At 45.5% G+C, this 15,000-nt stretch overlaps 1 protein-coding gene across 1 annotated transcript in view; it reads right to left on the bottom strand.

Moving 5' to 3' along the window:
- The window catches only part of LOC311117988 (microtubule-associated protein 2-like), a gene marked incomplete at both ends in the record, with an annotated part of 30,599 nt that extends 17,250 nt beyond the window's left edge, over positions 1-13,349 (bottom strand). Inside the window, 6 exons of the mRNA XM_084192870.1 lie at positions 2,305-2,445; positions 2,716-2,916; positions 3,212-6,169; positions 11,370-11,444; positions 12,517-12,618; positions 13,190-13,349. Of these exons, the coding sequence (XP_084048996.1) occupies positions 2,305-2,445; positions 2,716-2,916; positions 3,212-6,169; positions 11,370-11,444; positions 12,517-12,618; positions 13,190-13,349 (3,637 nt within the window). The remainder of the gene's footprint in view (positions 1-2,304; positions 2,446-2,715; positions 2,917-3,211; positions 6,170-11,369; positions 11,445-12,516; positions 12,619-13,189) is intronic.
- Between the last annotated feature and the right edge of the window lie 1,651 nt (positions 13,350-15,000).

Genomic DNA, 15,000 nt, shown 5'->3' with positions numbered 1-15,000 from the left:
TGTTTTGGGGCTGTCGCTGGGCAACACAGACTTTCAACTCCCTCCAAAGATTTTCTATGGGGTTGAGATCTGGAGACTGGCTAGGCCACTCCAGGACCTTGAAATGCTTCTTACGAAGCCACTCCTTCGTTGCCCGGGCGGTGTGTTTGGGATCATTGTCATGCTGAAAGACCCAGCGACGTTTCATCTTCAATGCCCTTGCTGATGGAAGGAGGTTTTCACTCAAAATCTCACGATACATGGCCCCATTCATTCTTTCCTTTACACGGATCAGTCGTCCTGGTCCCTTTGCAGAAAAACAGCCCCAAAGCATGATGTTTCCACCCCCATGCTTCACAGTAGGTATGGTGTTCTTTGGATGCAACTCAGCATTCTTTGTCCTCCAAACACGACGAGTTGAGTTTTTACCAAAAAGTTCTATTTTGGTTTCATCTGACCATATGACATTCTCCCAATCCTCTTCTGGATCATCCAAATGCACTCTAGCAAACTTCAGACGGGCCTGGACATGTACTGGCTTAAGCAGGGGGACATGTCTGGAACTGCAGGATTTGAGTCCCTGGCGGCGTAGTGTGTTACTGATGGTAGGCTTTGTTACTTTGGTCCCAGCTCTCTGCAGGTCATTCACTAGGTCCCCCCGTGTGGTTCTGGGATTTTTGCTCACCGATCTTGTGATCATTTTGACCCCAAGGGGTGAGATCTTGCGTGGAGCCCCAGATCGAGGGAGATTATCAGTGGTCTTGTATGTATTCCATTTCCTAATAATTGCTCCCACAGTTGATTTCTTCAAACCAAGCTGCTTACCTATTGCAGATTCAGTCTTCCCAGCCTGGTGCAGGTCTACAATTTTGTTTCTGGTGTCCTTTGACAGCTCTTTGGTCTTGGCCATAGTGGAGTTTGGAGTGTGACTGTTTGAGGTTGTGGACAGGTGTCTTTTATACTGATAACAAGTTCAAACAGGTGCCATTAATACAGGTAACGAGTGGAGGACAGAGGAGCCTCTTAAAGAAGAAGTTACAGGTCTGAGAGAGCCAGAAATCTTGCTTGTTTGTAGGTGACCAAATACTTATTTTCCACCATAATTTACAAATAAATTCATTAAAAATCCTACAATGTGATTTTCTGGATTTTTTTTCCTCATTTTGTCTGTCATAGTTGACGTGTACCTATTATGAAAATTACAGGCCTCTCTCATCTTTTTAAGTGTGAGAACTTGCACAATTGGTGGCTGACCCCCAAGCCATAAGACTCCTGAACAGCTAATCATGGCTACCCGGACTATTTGCACTGCCCCCCCACCCCATCCTTTTCACGCTGCTGCTACTCTGTTAAGTATTTATGCATAGTCACTTTAACTCTACCCACATGTACATATTGCCTCAACTGCCTCAACTGGCCGGTGCCCCCGCACGTTTACTATGCAACGGTACCCCCCTGTATATATAGCCTCCCTACTGTCACTTTATTCTATTGTATATATAGCCTCCCTACTGTCACTTTATTTTTTACTTCTGCTCTTTTTTTTCTCAACACTTTTTTGTTGTTGTTTTATTCTTACTTTTTTGTTTAAAATAAATGCACTGTTGGTTAAGGGCTGTAAGTAAGCATTTCACTGTAATGTCTGCACCTGTTGTATTCGGCGCATGTGACCAATAAAATTTGATTTGATTTGATTTGATTTGACTAAATACTTTATTTCCGCACTATAGGAATGTTATTTCTTAATGTTCTCTGAACTATTTAAAAACATTCCCAATGTCAAACCAGTTAGAGAACGTTCCTAGAACATTACCTACATTGAAATGAAATGTAACCATGTTTGAACTTTTAGGAAACGTTCTGTTAAAGTAATGCAATACCAAGAAAATAACGTTTTTTTTTTTCAAATTCCTTAAATGTGCTGAGAATGTTCCAAAGCCAAGCAACTATCCTGCACCATTCCCAGAACTTTGAGGGAAGGTTGTATGCTCTCACCAAGCTCTAAGAAACATATGGTTTTCAGAACGTTATGTGCTAGCTGGGATAGTAGCACATGGTCCTCGCAAAGCACAACCATAGTAGCACATTGTCCTCACAAAGCACAACCACTCCCCAAACATGGAGCTTACAGCTTGGATGAGCATAATGCAACATGATCTCATGATTCTCAAAAACAAAACATAATGACCAATACAGTAATAAAATGGGAGAAGAAAAACTATGAACAACAGAGAAACATCTAGAGATGGGTCTGCAGTGCACATGATGTTTTTGGCCAGCTACATTGCATCGGTTTCGCTGTTGTGAGGACGGTAGGTAGGTCACCTGGTGGCTTGCATCTAGCAGAGCCGTGGTGCGAAGCAGGTCTAGATTGTCTGAATGTAGCAGCTTTGACTACACTCCTCCGAGTGGGAGAGCGACTCTGGAGGACTGATACCTTACACTGTTCAGTTCTCTTCGTCCCCGCTAGCAGAGAGGGAAGACAGGGTTAACAACAGGAAGGAAGTGGACATCTGTTATATCATGGTACAATTCCCATTTAACCAACACACAGTATGGGTCTCAAGACCTTGAAGAGGTGATAACATTGTCATTTACAAATTGTGTAATAAAACTAAACCAAATCCCTCCCAGTTTAAAAGACTTCCATGACAGAAGTGATGTTCAGTAGTACCACAGATATATCCAGTAAATAACAGAACAACATGGACAATCTAACATTCTAGAACTAGAAACCTTTCTTCTTCTTCTCCTCCTCCTTCGGACGACGACTGATGGGCTCTCTGCGGGTGGGTTTGCGCTCGGGGGTGGAGACGCGCCCCTGTCCTCTGCCGGGGGGTCGTTTATTAGAGGGTCTCTCTACCAGGGGAGTCTTGACAGGACTCTGTGTTTTGGGCATAGCTTCAATCTGCTCTGTCATTAGGCTTCTGTCATCATCTGTAGCATAGGGAGTGAGATAGGACAGGAGGGCTAAGCCCACATACACCGGGCCCATATGTCCTATGTTGCACATGATCTATATTGACTAGAATGGACCATCTGTGTATAAAGTACATTTGAAGATTTCCACGATATAGATTGTGTATTGTTGTTCATAGTCCAGTTAAGACGCTTGTTTGTTGTTGTTAATAACACTTAAATGTGTGAGTTACGCAATGGAGACAAAAAACATGTGAAGCTAATATTTTTCATTTGCATTTTAGTAATTGCATGCACGATTTGGGACTACTACCTTGAGAGTCCACCCAGCCACTGTCGGTGTCTAACATGGAGACATCCATGGTGGTCTCGTCGTGAGCGGTGGTCTCGTCGGTCTGGCTCTGCAGTACGTCTGAGGTCTCCGTCTCCTGCCCCACCTCACCGGACTCCTCCTCCTCCTGCAGCACCACCCCTTCTTTATCCTCCACTTCATTCTTCTCTTCCTCCTGTCCGTCGAGGGTCTGTGGCTGGTCGTTGTCAGAGCAGGCAGATAGATGAGAGATGTGATCGGCATAATCCCCTTCATCAATGGTTGGGGCAGTAGCATCACATGATTCGTCATCCGCAGAAACAGTAATCTCCAAGTCTTTAGGATTTTCAACAATCACCTCCTCTGCCCCATCCACCACCCTCACCTCTTCTGCCATCTCCTCCTGCTTCTCCACAGGGTGACTCTCCTGCTCTTTCTCCTTGAGCAGTACAGGAGGGCCTTCAACTTCCTCTAAGACTTCCTCAGCTACTTCTATATCGTCTTCCTCCTCTTCCTCAACCTGTGCCTGAGGTATGACTATAACTGGAGAACTTACAGAAACCCTTTTCTCTGGACTTTTCTCTTGTTGCTGCTCTGTGGCTTCCTCCACTACCGCAGTGCTCACGTTAGAGGGTGTTGGTGATGTTTCTTCGGCTTTGGTCTTGCCCTCTTCTTTTGGAACGGCAGCCTCCGCTGGTACTGTTGACGCCTCTGGTTCGCTTTCACGCTTCTTCTCCTGCGCATTGATGATCTCCACTAATGATTCTGGTGATGATGTCACGGGTCTTTCTTTCTTTTCTCTCTCTGGTCCTTGAACATCCTTTGGCTGTACGTCTTCAACAGCGTCCTGATGGTCTGGGTCTGAGTTCTCCTCCACTTTCTCCATCTCTGGCTTTTCATGACCAGTCTTCTGACTCTTCCCAATCCTTGCTGACGCCACCTCTGCTTTGACTTCCGCTGTGGTTTCCTCAGCTTTGGTTCCCTCCACAGTGGCAGCCTTTTTTGCTGGAGACTCAGGGGTCGCACGAAGCTTGGCGTCCTTCGCCTCAGTGCCGAAAGTAAATGCGAAGTCTGGTGGGATGGGGGACGCTTCTCTGGAGAGGTCCTGCTCCAACTCCACCTCAGGAATGGCTTGGGTTTTGATGTCCCCAGGAAGACCGCTCTCAAGTCGGAACTCTGTCAGTTTGTCTTTGGATGGAGCCACAGGGATCCTCAGACGATCCGGTTTGACACCTGCCGTGACAGCTCTTTCAAGCACCAAAGTTGGCTTAACCGTTCCTCCAACCGAATCCTCTGCCTGGTTTGGTTTTTGCGGTGCCACCTTTTGCTCGCCCTCTTCCGCAATGGCTCCCAGTTCCTCGTCACTGTCCCCTTCGGTCACTGTGGGAAACCGTTGGTGTGGGGAGCCCACTGGGCTGTGCAGGTCGGCAGGCGAGAGCATGGGACCAGAGTACTCACTAAACACACAGTAACCACGCTCCTCCTGCTGGCTCTCTCCTCCATCCACCACCTTGGGCGTCTGCTGGTTCCCCAGTACCAGCTTGGCCAGAGAACTGCCCACCAGAGCAGCAGACGGACAGGCAGGGACCGACCTCCTTCTGTTATGCTGGTCCAGCTCCCTCTTCTCCAGGGTGGGTTTGGGATTAACACCGGCTAGGTCCAGCATCTCAGGAAGGTCATTGAATGGGTCGTCCAAATTAGTGTAGTGTTGCTTCATGGGTGAGAGTGACAACTTTGGAGAGCACGTTGTCTTGGAGGTGGTGGAGGTGGTGTCTTCAGGTGGATCAGTGGCGGCTTCAGTGGTAGGGACTGGGATAGCTATCTCTGGAGTCACAGGAAGGAACTGTCTCTCTAATGTTATTAATGGGGTGGTTACAGGAAGGTAGCCTGTGGTTTCGTCAAGGCTTCCGGAAGAGATCTCTGTAAGAGATGAGAGCTTTGACTGGTTTTGCTCCCCTGCTTGACCCATTGAGCCAATAGTAAAATTCAGGGAGAGACTTCTCTGTTCCAATGACAATTTGCCTGGTGACAGCCTAGTACACGCATCCTTCCTCTTAGGGAGATCCTCTAGTTTGTCCATGGCACTGTCACTCGTCAACGTTGTGCTGGATTCTGTCTGTTCTGGTGCTGAATGGCTTATTTTAATGTTTGAATCGGCCTCCAGAACCTTCTCTGAGGGCTTCTTCTGGCTGACAACACTGAGCTCATAGTAACCCTCAGCATGTTCTCCTGGTTCTTCAGTATCCCTTTGTGTAGAGGTCTCAAAGTAGGCCGTCATACCTGACTCATCTTTTGAAGCAACTCCCGACTTATCTTCCGAACTCTGCTTGTCTTTTAGACCGTCTGGAGCGGATATGTGTGCCTTTGGGTTTTCTCCCTCACTGATATTACTTTGAGGAGTATCTTCAATCTTCTCAGTCTCAAATGACAATGGCCTGGCGGTCGATTGTCCTAGACTCAGCATTCTTTTCTCAGTTTTCTCCGATTTGATCTCTTTCTCCTCACGGACGCTTTCAAAGTTTGCTGACTTACTGGGTGTAACATAATCATCATTTTCCTCCTCTTCCTCAATGTAATCTTTCAGGGGCTCATATACAACTGAAAGAGGAACTGAGTCGAGCTCTTCAACCGAGGGCTGTTTCTCAGCCGTGGTCTTGGGCTCCGGGATGTATTCTATCTCAGGAACCACACTAGTGGTACTTCCAGTCCCTTGCCCCTTTTCTGGTTCCACTAAAGGCTGAACTGTCTTCTCGGGTTCTGTGGGGGTAGGATCTGTTAAAGATTTGTTTTGGGGGGAACCAGAGGAGGACTCAGTGATGGACACGGCGCTCTCTGCTCCCTCGGGTGTTTCTGTCTCTGCGGTGGCGGCCACCGGGCTCTGCGGTGGCAGTGCCCCCCGTGGGTGCTCCTCTGCCATGGCAGGATTGTCGGAACGAGGCTTCTCTGGGTTCACCGGCAGGTCTGGAAGTAAATCTGCAGTGGTCTGTGCTGCTGATGAGTTACACTAGCTCAGCTTTCTTTCTTTCTTTGCAGTTTCCACAAGCTACAGACAGCACAGACAAGCAAAGCACCTCTTCATATGGATAGCTGTCCATCAAGCAGAATGTACGGCACACAGCATTCTCTCTTTGGGCACTGGGACCATGATTGCAGCCCAGTGCAGTTCCATGACATTGGGATGGCGTGCAGGAACAGAATGACTGAATGAAGAGCATGACTTGAATGACATGGGATATTTAGAATTCATCTGAAATATTCAAGAAGATAGTGGCACTTTAAGTAAACTTGAATTACTGTGCTACCTCGTGCGAGGATAGCCTTTGTGGTGAATTAATTTAGGATACAATGAATGTAACATGTTTCATATTGACTATATATACAGAATATTTTATGATGTTGATTCTAACTACAAACTCAAATGAGTAAATGTTTAGGAAGATCTTATTAAAGGATGAAAATGTAGAAAACCTAAATGTTCAATCAATGAAGGTGAGTATAACTCAGTGTCAGGAGTGTCATAGAGATAGAATTGAGGTAATTGGAAAACAGAGTTGTACCTAGTACTTCCTATATTACTGCGGGTTTACATTGACGTCAGATGAAATGACAGCAACATGAAACTGAATGCAAATAATACAGAGACACAATTGAACACAAACATTGTACCAAAGCCAAAAACAAAACCCCACGGGGAAAAAAACAGATTCACAATGAATCTTTACAATACACCTGACATTCAAAACATTTACCATCTCATTTGCAATGTAGCTGGCAAAAACACTTAGCAATGAGTTCAAAAGTGAACTGGGGGCCGCATAAAAAAATGTTCGATCATTGACGAAAGCACAAAATGAATTGGCTTCTTATGCAATAAGCACAAGACATCAATGTGCTGTTATGTGTTCACATTGTAGCAGCAGCAGAAGCAGCAGCTAAGAAATCAGTAGCACAACAAAGCTAGATACACATCACAGCCTAGCCATCAAAACAGACGAGGAAATCATGCAACTTGGGAAACACAGACAAACAGTAAAAACATGCACGTGTGCACACGCCACACACACACACACACACACACACACACACACACACACACACACAGACAGACACACACACACACACGCACACACACCTTCCTCTGATGGTTCATCCAACTCAGCCTGATGGCTTCTTCCCCCGTTGAGGACTTTATGAGTCTCGGCCTGCGGACAGGGCAAAGCCTGGGGCTCGCTTACAATATTAACCTGCTCTAAGAGCATGTCTGTGGGCTGCTGATCAGAATCCTCCCCCTGTTGACCTGGATGCTCCTCCTCAGGAGCTGCTTGGACTTGGGTAACCTCCTCCTCCTCCTCCTCAGGGGAAGTAGGGACAACCTCTAGTCTCTCCTCTTTGGGAAGGGGAAGACAGGGACAGGACAGGGACATGGACATGGATAACACAGACAGGGCTTACTACACAATGGGATAACACTGGTGAGACACTTTCAGCTCTGTCGGAGGCAATGACCTACAATATAATGTGCCTATAAAATGTGGTGTTTTTGTAAACATTCTAACACAATTAAACGGTATCTTTAAAGCATGCAGACAAAAATAAATACATTAATTGTAATGATCTCATGCAAGTATTCCTGCGATTACAGGTAAATTCATGAAAGGATCATCAAATGAAATACCTGGTCTGGTAAGTTTAGAAGTCTGTACCAAAGATGTGCTCAGTTGGAATTCCATGTAGTGTAATACAGTGACCAGCATTAAGTGGAGGGAATAGTTAGTGTGTGTGTGTTGTAAATGGTCGGTGCTGTGAGGAGAGCTGAAAGCCGTAATGTCATCTACAGCAAGTGTAAACCAACAGGTGAGAAACACAAAAGGGAGAGAGAGAGAGAGAGAGAGAGAGAGAGAGAGAGAGAGAGAGAGAGAGAGAGAGAGAGAGAGAGAGAGAGAGAGAGAGAGAGAGAGAGAAAGAGGAAAGGAGAGAGAGAGCGAGAGAGAGAGAGAAAGAGGAAAGGAGAGAGAGAAAGAGAGAGAGAGAGAAAGAGGAAAGGAGAGAGAGAGCGAGAGACAGAGAAAGAGGAAAGGAGAGAGAGAAAGAGAGAGAGAGAGATAAAGAGAGAAAGAGAAAAGGAGAGAGAGAGAGAGAAAGAGAGAGAGAGAGATATATAGAGAGAAAATGAGAGTGAGAGAGAGAAAGAAAGAAAGAAAGAAAGAGAGAAAGAGAGAGAGAGAGAGAGAAAGAGAGAGAGAAAGAAAGAGAGAGAGAGCGAGAGAGAGAGAAAAGGAGAGAGAGAGAAAGAGAGAGCGAGAGAGAGAGAGAGAGAGCGAGAAAGAGAGAGAGATAGAGAGAAAGAGAGAGAGAGAGAGAGAGAGAGAGAGAGAGTGAGAAAGAGAGAGAGAGAGAGAGAGAGAGAGAGAGAGAGAAAGAGAGAAGGAGAGAGGTGTACATTTACAGAAAGAAGGTGGGTAGAGTCTAGGAGATTGGGTGAGGGGTGACAGGTAAAGGAAACCGAGAGATCAACCACACACAGTTCACAGGTGATTCTACCAAGACCAGCCGCGTAGAGGGTACAGTGTTAGGGTGCAGTGTTAGAGTGCTGTGTTAGGGTGCAGTGCAAGCCTACTGCTCTGAGCTGAGTGACAAGGAGTAAAATCAAATCAAATGTTATTGGTCACGTACACATAATTAGCAGATGTTATTGCGGGTGTAGCGAAATGCTTGTGTTACTAGCTCCAACAATGCAGTAATATCTAACAATACACAACAATACACACACATCTAAAACGTAAAAGAATGGAATAAAGCAATGTCGGAGTCCGGAGTATAAATACATAAATATATATATATATATACAGTACCAGTCAAAAGTTTGGACACACCTACTCATTCAAGGGTTTTTCTTTATTTTTACTATTTTCTACATTGTAGAATAATAGTGAAGACATCAAAACTTTGAAATAACACATATGGAATCATGTAGTGTTAAACAAATTGAAATATATTTTAGATTTTAGATTCTTCAAAGTAGCCACCCTTTGCCTTGATGACAGCTTTGCACACTCTTGGCATTCGCTCAACCAGCATCATGAGGAATGCTTTTCCAACAGTCTTTAAGGAGTTCCCACATATGCTGAGCACTTGTTGGCTGCTTTTCCTTCACTCTGCGGTCCAACTCATCCCAAACCATCTCAATTCGGTTGAGGTCGGGTGATTGTGGAGGCCAGGTCATCTGATGCAGCACTCCATCACTCTCCTTGTTCAAATAGCCCTTACACAGCCTGGAGGTGTGTTTTGGGTCATTGTCCTGTTGAAAAACAAATGATAGTCCCACTAAGCGCAAACCAGATGGGATGGTGTATCGCTGCAGAATGCTGTGGTAGTCATGCTGTTTAAGTGTGCCTTGAATTCTAAATAAATCAACAAATGTGTCACCAGCAAAGCACCCCCACACCATCACACCTGCTCCACCATGCTTCACGGTGGGAACCACACATGCAGAGATAATTTGTTCACCTACTCTGCGTCTCACAAAGACACAGTGGTTGGAACCAAAAATCTCAAATTTGGACTCATCAGACCAAAGGCCAGATTTCCACCGGTCTAATGTCCATTGCTTGTGTTTCTTGGCCCAAGTAAGTCTCTTCTTCTTATTGGTGTCCTTAAGTAGTGGTTTCTTTGCAGCAATTCGACCATGAAGGCCTGATTCACACAGTCTCCTCTGAACAGTTGATGTTGAGATGTGTCTGTTACTTGAGCATTTATTTGGGCTGCAATCTGAGGTGCAGTTAACTCTAATGAACTTATCCTCTGCAGCAGAGGTAACTCTGCGTCTTCCTTTCCTGTGGCGGTCCTCATGAGAGCCAGTTTCATCATAGCGCTTGATGGTTTTTACAACTGCATTTGAAGAAACTTTCAAAGTTCTTGACATTTTCTGGATTGACTGACCTTCATGTCTTAAAGTAATGATGGACTGTCGTTTCTCTTTGCTTATATGAGCTGTTCTTGCCATAATATGGATGTGGTATTTTACCAAATAGGGCTATCTACTGTATACCCCCCCTACCTTGTCACAACACAACTGATTGGCTCAAACGCATTAAGAAGGAAAGAAATTCCACAAATGAACTTTTAACAAGGCACACCTGTTAATTGAAATGCATTCCAGGTGACTACCTCATGAAGCTGGTTGAGAGAATGCCAAGCGTGTGCAAAGCTGTCATCAAGGCAAAGGGTGGCTATTTGAAGAATCTCAAATATAAAAAATATTTTGATTTGTTTAACACTTTTTTGGGTACTACATGATTCCATATGTGTTATTTCATAGTTTTGATGTCTTCACTATTATTCTACAATGTAGAAAATAGTAAAAATAAAGAAAAACCCTTGAATGAGTAGGTGTGTCCAAACTTTTGACTGGTTCTGTATATATATATATATATATATATATATATATATATATATATATATATATATATATATATATATATATATATAAATAAATATATATGAGATGGGATTTATCGACACTATGGACAGTATATGGATAGAATATATAGTATATCTGTAGAATACGTAGGATAGAATAGTATATGTACAGCAATAGTTGAATAGGATGGCCTTGACTAGAATACAGTATATACATATGAAAACAGTATGTTAAACATTACTAAAGTGACCAATGTCCCATTATTTATGTTAAACATACGTAAATAGACAGAAGCTGCAGGGTTGACTCACCGGGTGGTAGACGGCTAGTGACAAGTGAAACACAGACACGAAAACAGAGGGAGGAATGTCTATCTACTGATCAAGCAGGGAAACCACTACCAGTTGTCCCATGCTAAGGAAAGACATGGCTAAGATAAATAAAGAAGGGAAGAAAGAGGAAGGAGTAGAAGAGCCGGTCCCATCATGCAAGTGGCTGAAGCATCATCAACACCCAGAGGAAGGTCAAGTGTGTGAGTGTGTTACCTCCCAACTGATATACACCTATAGCTCCTGTCACTTTCACACACACCCATCCTCTCATCCTGTCTCAAGAGTGTGTGTGTGTGTGTGTGTGTGTGTGTGTGTGTGTGTGTGTGTGTGTGTGTGTGTGTGTGTGTGTGCGTGCTTGCGTGTGTGAGCTTGCGTGTTTGCGCACGTGGATGAGCTTTTGTGTGCATACCTTGCTCCATGGGTCCGATCTGCTCTGCCGATGGAGAGGGGGGGGGGGAGGGAGGCAGGTTGACAGAGTCCTCCACTGTGAAGGGAAAGAGACAGACAGGGTAGACAAGACATGGGTAGAGGGAAGATACACAACAAACCACATCAACAGCGCTGTGGCTGTATTGGACGTATGTGTGTGTCAGTGTGTGTGTCAGTGTGTGTGTTTGCGTGTCTCTGGGGAGTGTGTTGTCCGGCTGTGGGGATGTTCTGTTGTCTGGGAGACCTTTGTCGCAGCACATTTATGTGCATCCCAAATGGCACGCTATTTCTCTAGATGGGCCCTAGTCTAAAGTAGTGCACTACATAGGGAATAGGGTTCCATTTGGGACACAGCCTTAATCCCCCTGGTCTGATCCTCTATGATTGGATTAATGGGAAGGGTCTTTTCGCTGAGTCACTCTAGGCAGAGAATCTCCCATTCAGACTGAGAGAAAAGATAAACAGCGCTCAACGATTTGCTAAAGAGACTCTGAGGCAGAACAGATTATGGATATATTGAAGATATTGAGGATATTGAAGATGCAAGTTACTGAGCACATATTTAGAATGCATGTTGTACTCACGAGTAAGTCAATGCAATTGTTGTCATGTGTTGTGATACAGTAAGTATGTGTGTCATAGTCATTTGACCTGTAACATAACCCTAATAACATTGGCTTAAAACTACAGTCTGGGATTAGAAAAACCACAAAATGGCCGCCGTGCCACTTTTGTTTGGTCCTACAGCTGAGGGATTAGGCTAGGTAAATGTAACCCCTCTGAAACTGGATGTGTAAATGGATGTACCAAACGCAGACCGTAGCTTTAATAAGAGCCAGAGAGCACCAGCAAAACGGCAGTCATTGCTAAAGACTATCCTAACAGCCATATGGCACCAACAGCACAATGATGATGTAATGGTACGGCCAGGGAAAGAGGATTGACAGACACCTTCCCTTACCCTGCAGTATGTCCCATGCCACTCACGGGGGCCACCGTAAGTTTGTTACTGTAGCCTGGTATGAGCCTATCAGTGTGACCCTTTTCACACCTATCGTGCTGACCTGACACGGCTCTGCTCAGTAGTGTGAAGAAGGTGTTATAGGGACTCTGTCACTAAGGCCTACCTGAGGGCAGTCTCCTAGTAGAGTCCTGCTGCTCCTGCTCCTGCTTGAGCACTGCCACCGCCTCTGCTGTCACCTCCTCAACTATATGGGCTGACACTTGCTCTGCACGCGGACACACATACACACACACACACACACATATAGAAACGCAGACACAGACACACATACACACCCAGGCAGGCAGACAAACAAACATTGAGACACATTTATGGAGGACACACACATGGGGACGCACGCATGGGGGACACACGCATGGGGGACACACACATGGGACACACACGCATGGGGGACACACACGGGGGACACACGCATGGGGGACACACGCATGGGGACACACGCATGGGGGGGACACATGCACAAGCTCACAAACACCTGCTCTAACCTCTGTCCTTTAGGACCATGCCAATGTGCTACTCTGTTACAATAAACCCAATCTGAAGGACAAAGCCTGTCCTTTAGACAGTCACACCCTTTCTTACCAGCAAGTCTTATTGTAATCGTAGAATCAGCCTACTGTACACGTCTACAGGTAAACCACAAACTCCAATGAGGTCCCTCAAACCCTGTAGGGATACAGCTCCAGCTATTTCCCTCAGGAAACCTCAATTAGGCTGCATGGTAACACCTACCGCTTCAGTTAAGAGGTGGCTATACCCCTCCAGTGCTCTCTCACCTGCTGTCGCCGTGTGTCCTCCGTGATAACCGTTCTCTCTGTAGGAGGAGTAGCCGTTCTCTCCGTGGCCAGCGAGGGCAGCTGATTGGTCCTGGGCTCCGTTAGTGGGAGGGGCCCAGTGAGAGGAGCTGTTGTCCTCGGGCTGCCGACTGTCTGCCATGACAACTAGACACTGGAGAGGAAAGAGAGGGGGGAAGGAGTGGGGAGAGAGAGAGAGGGTGAGGGAAAATGAAGAGGGGGGTGAGAGATAGGGGGTAGAGAGAGAGGGAGAGAGGAAGATGGAGGAGGGGGGATTGAGAAATAGAGAGAGAGAGAGAGAGAGAGAGAGAGAGAGAGAGAGAGAGAGAGAGAGAGAGAGAGAGAGAGAGAGAGAGAGAGCATACAAGAGATTAGAGCAATAAAAAGACTGGCAGTTCAAATCAATCAGTAAATTACACTGCAGTATTGCACAACCCCACACCAAGCCTCTATCATGCACAAAGGGACACTTCCTAGTGTCCTCAGTATAAAATCTGCCTGGCATATACTTGGCATACCTAGGGCCTAAGGCAGGGGTAGGCAACAGGAAAGGGTCTGGAAATCTGTCACTATATAGAGGTAGGCCACCAGTTTGAGCTCAACCAGCATGTAGACTATATGCCCTTGTCTCTGCTCAACATCCCACATCCCACTTGGTGAGACAGGGACAGAGGCCTGTGAGAAATCAGTGGAATGGTTATCAAACATGGTTTCTTTGTGTTTGATGCCATTCCATTAGCTCCGATCCAGACATTATTATGAGCCGTCCTCCCCTCAGTAGCCTCCTCTGGGAAGGGGGTTATGTTTGAGGAAGGGGGTTATGTTTGAGGAAGGTAGTTATATTTGAGGAAGGGGGTTATGTTTGAGGAAGGGGGTTATATTTCAGGAAGGGGGTTATGTTTGAGGAAGGGGGTTATGTTTGAGGAAGGGTGTTATGTTTCAGGAAAAGGGTTATGTTTGAGGAAGGTAGTTATGCTTGAGGAAGGGGGTTATGTTTGAGGAAGGTATTTATGTTTGAGGAAGGGGGTATGTTTCAGGAAAGGGGTTATGTTTGAGGAAGGGGGTTATGTTTGAGGAAGGGGGTAATGTTTGAGAATGGGGTTATGTTTGAGGAAGGGGGTTATGTTTGAGGAAGGGGGTTATGTTTGAGGAAGGGGTTATGTTTGAGGAAGGGGGTAATGTTTGAGGAAGGGGTTATGTTTGAGGAAGGGGTTATGTTTGAGGAAGGGGTAATGTTTGAGGAAAGGGGTTATGTTTGAGGAAGGGGTTATGTTTGAGGAAGGGGGTAATGTTTGAGGAAGGGGGTTATGTTTGAGGAAGGGGGTTATGTTTGAGGAAGGGGGTTATGTTTGAGGAAGGTTAGTTATATTTGAGGAAGGGGGTTATGTTTGAGGAAGGGGGTTATATTTCAGGAAGGGGGTTATGTTTGAGGAAGGGGGTTATGTTTGAGGAAGGGTGTTATGTTTTCAGGAAAGGGGTTATGTTTGAGGAAGGTAGTATGCTTGAGGAAGGGGGTTATGTTTGAGGAAGGTATTTATGTTTGAGGAAGGGGGTTATGTTTCAGGAAAGGGGTTATGTTTGAGGAAGGGGGTTATGTTTGAGGAAGGGGGTAATGTTTGAGGAATGGGTTATGTTTGAGGAAGGGGGTAATGTTTGAGGAAGGGGTTGTTTGAGGAAGGGGGTTATGTTTGAGGAAGGGGGTTATGTTTGAGGAAGGGGGTAATGTTTGAGGAAGGGTTATGTTTGAGGAAGGGGGTAATGTTGGAGGAAGGGGTTATGTTTGAGGAAGAGGT

The sequence above is a fragment of the Coregonus lavaretus genome (assembly GCF_964263955.1).
Source record: "Coregonus lavaretus genome assembly, contig: HAP1_SCAFFOLD_4032, whole genome shotgun sequence".
NCBI classification, from domain to species: Eukaryota; Metazoa; Chordata; class Actinopteri; order Salmoniformes; family Salmonidae; genus Coregonus; species Coregonus lavaretus.
Note: the sequence above shows the minus strand (reverse complement) of the source record. Positions and strands in the feature narration are given on the sequence as shown.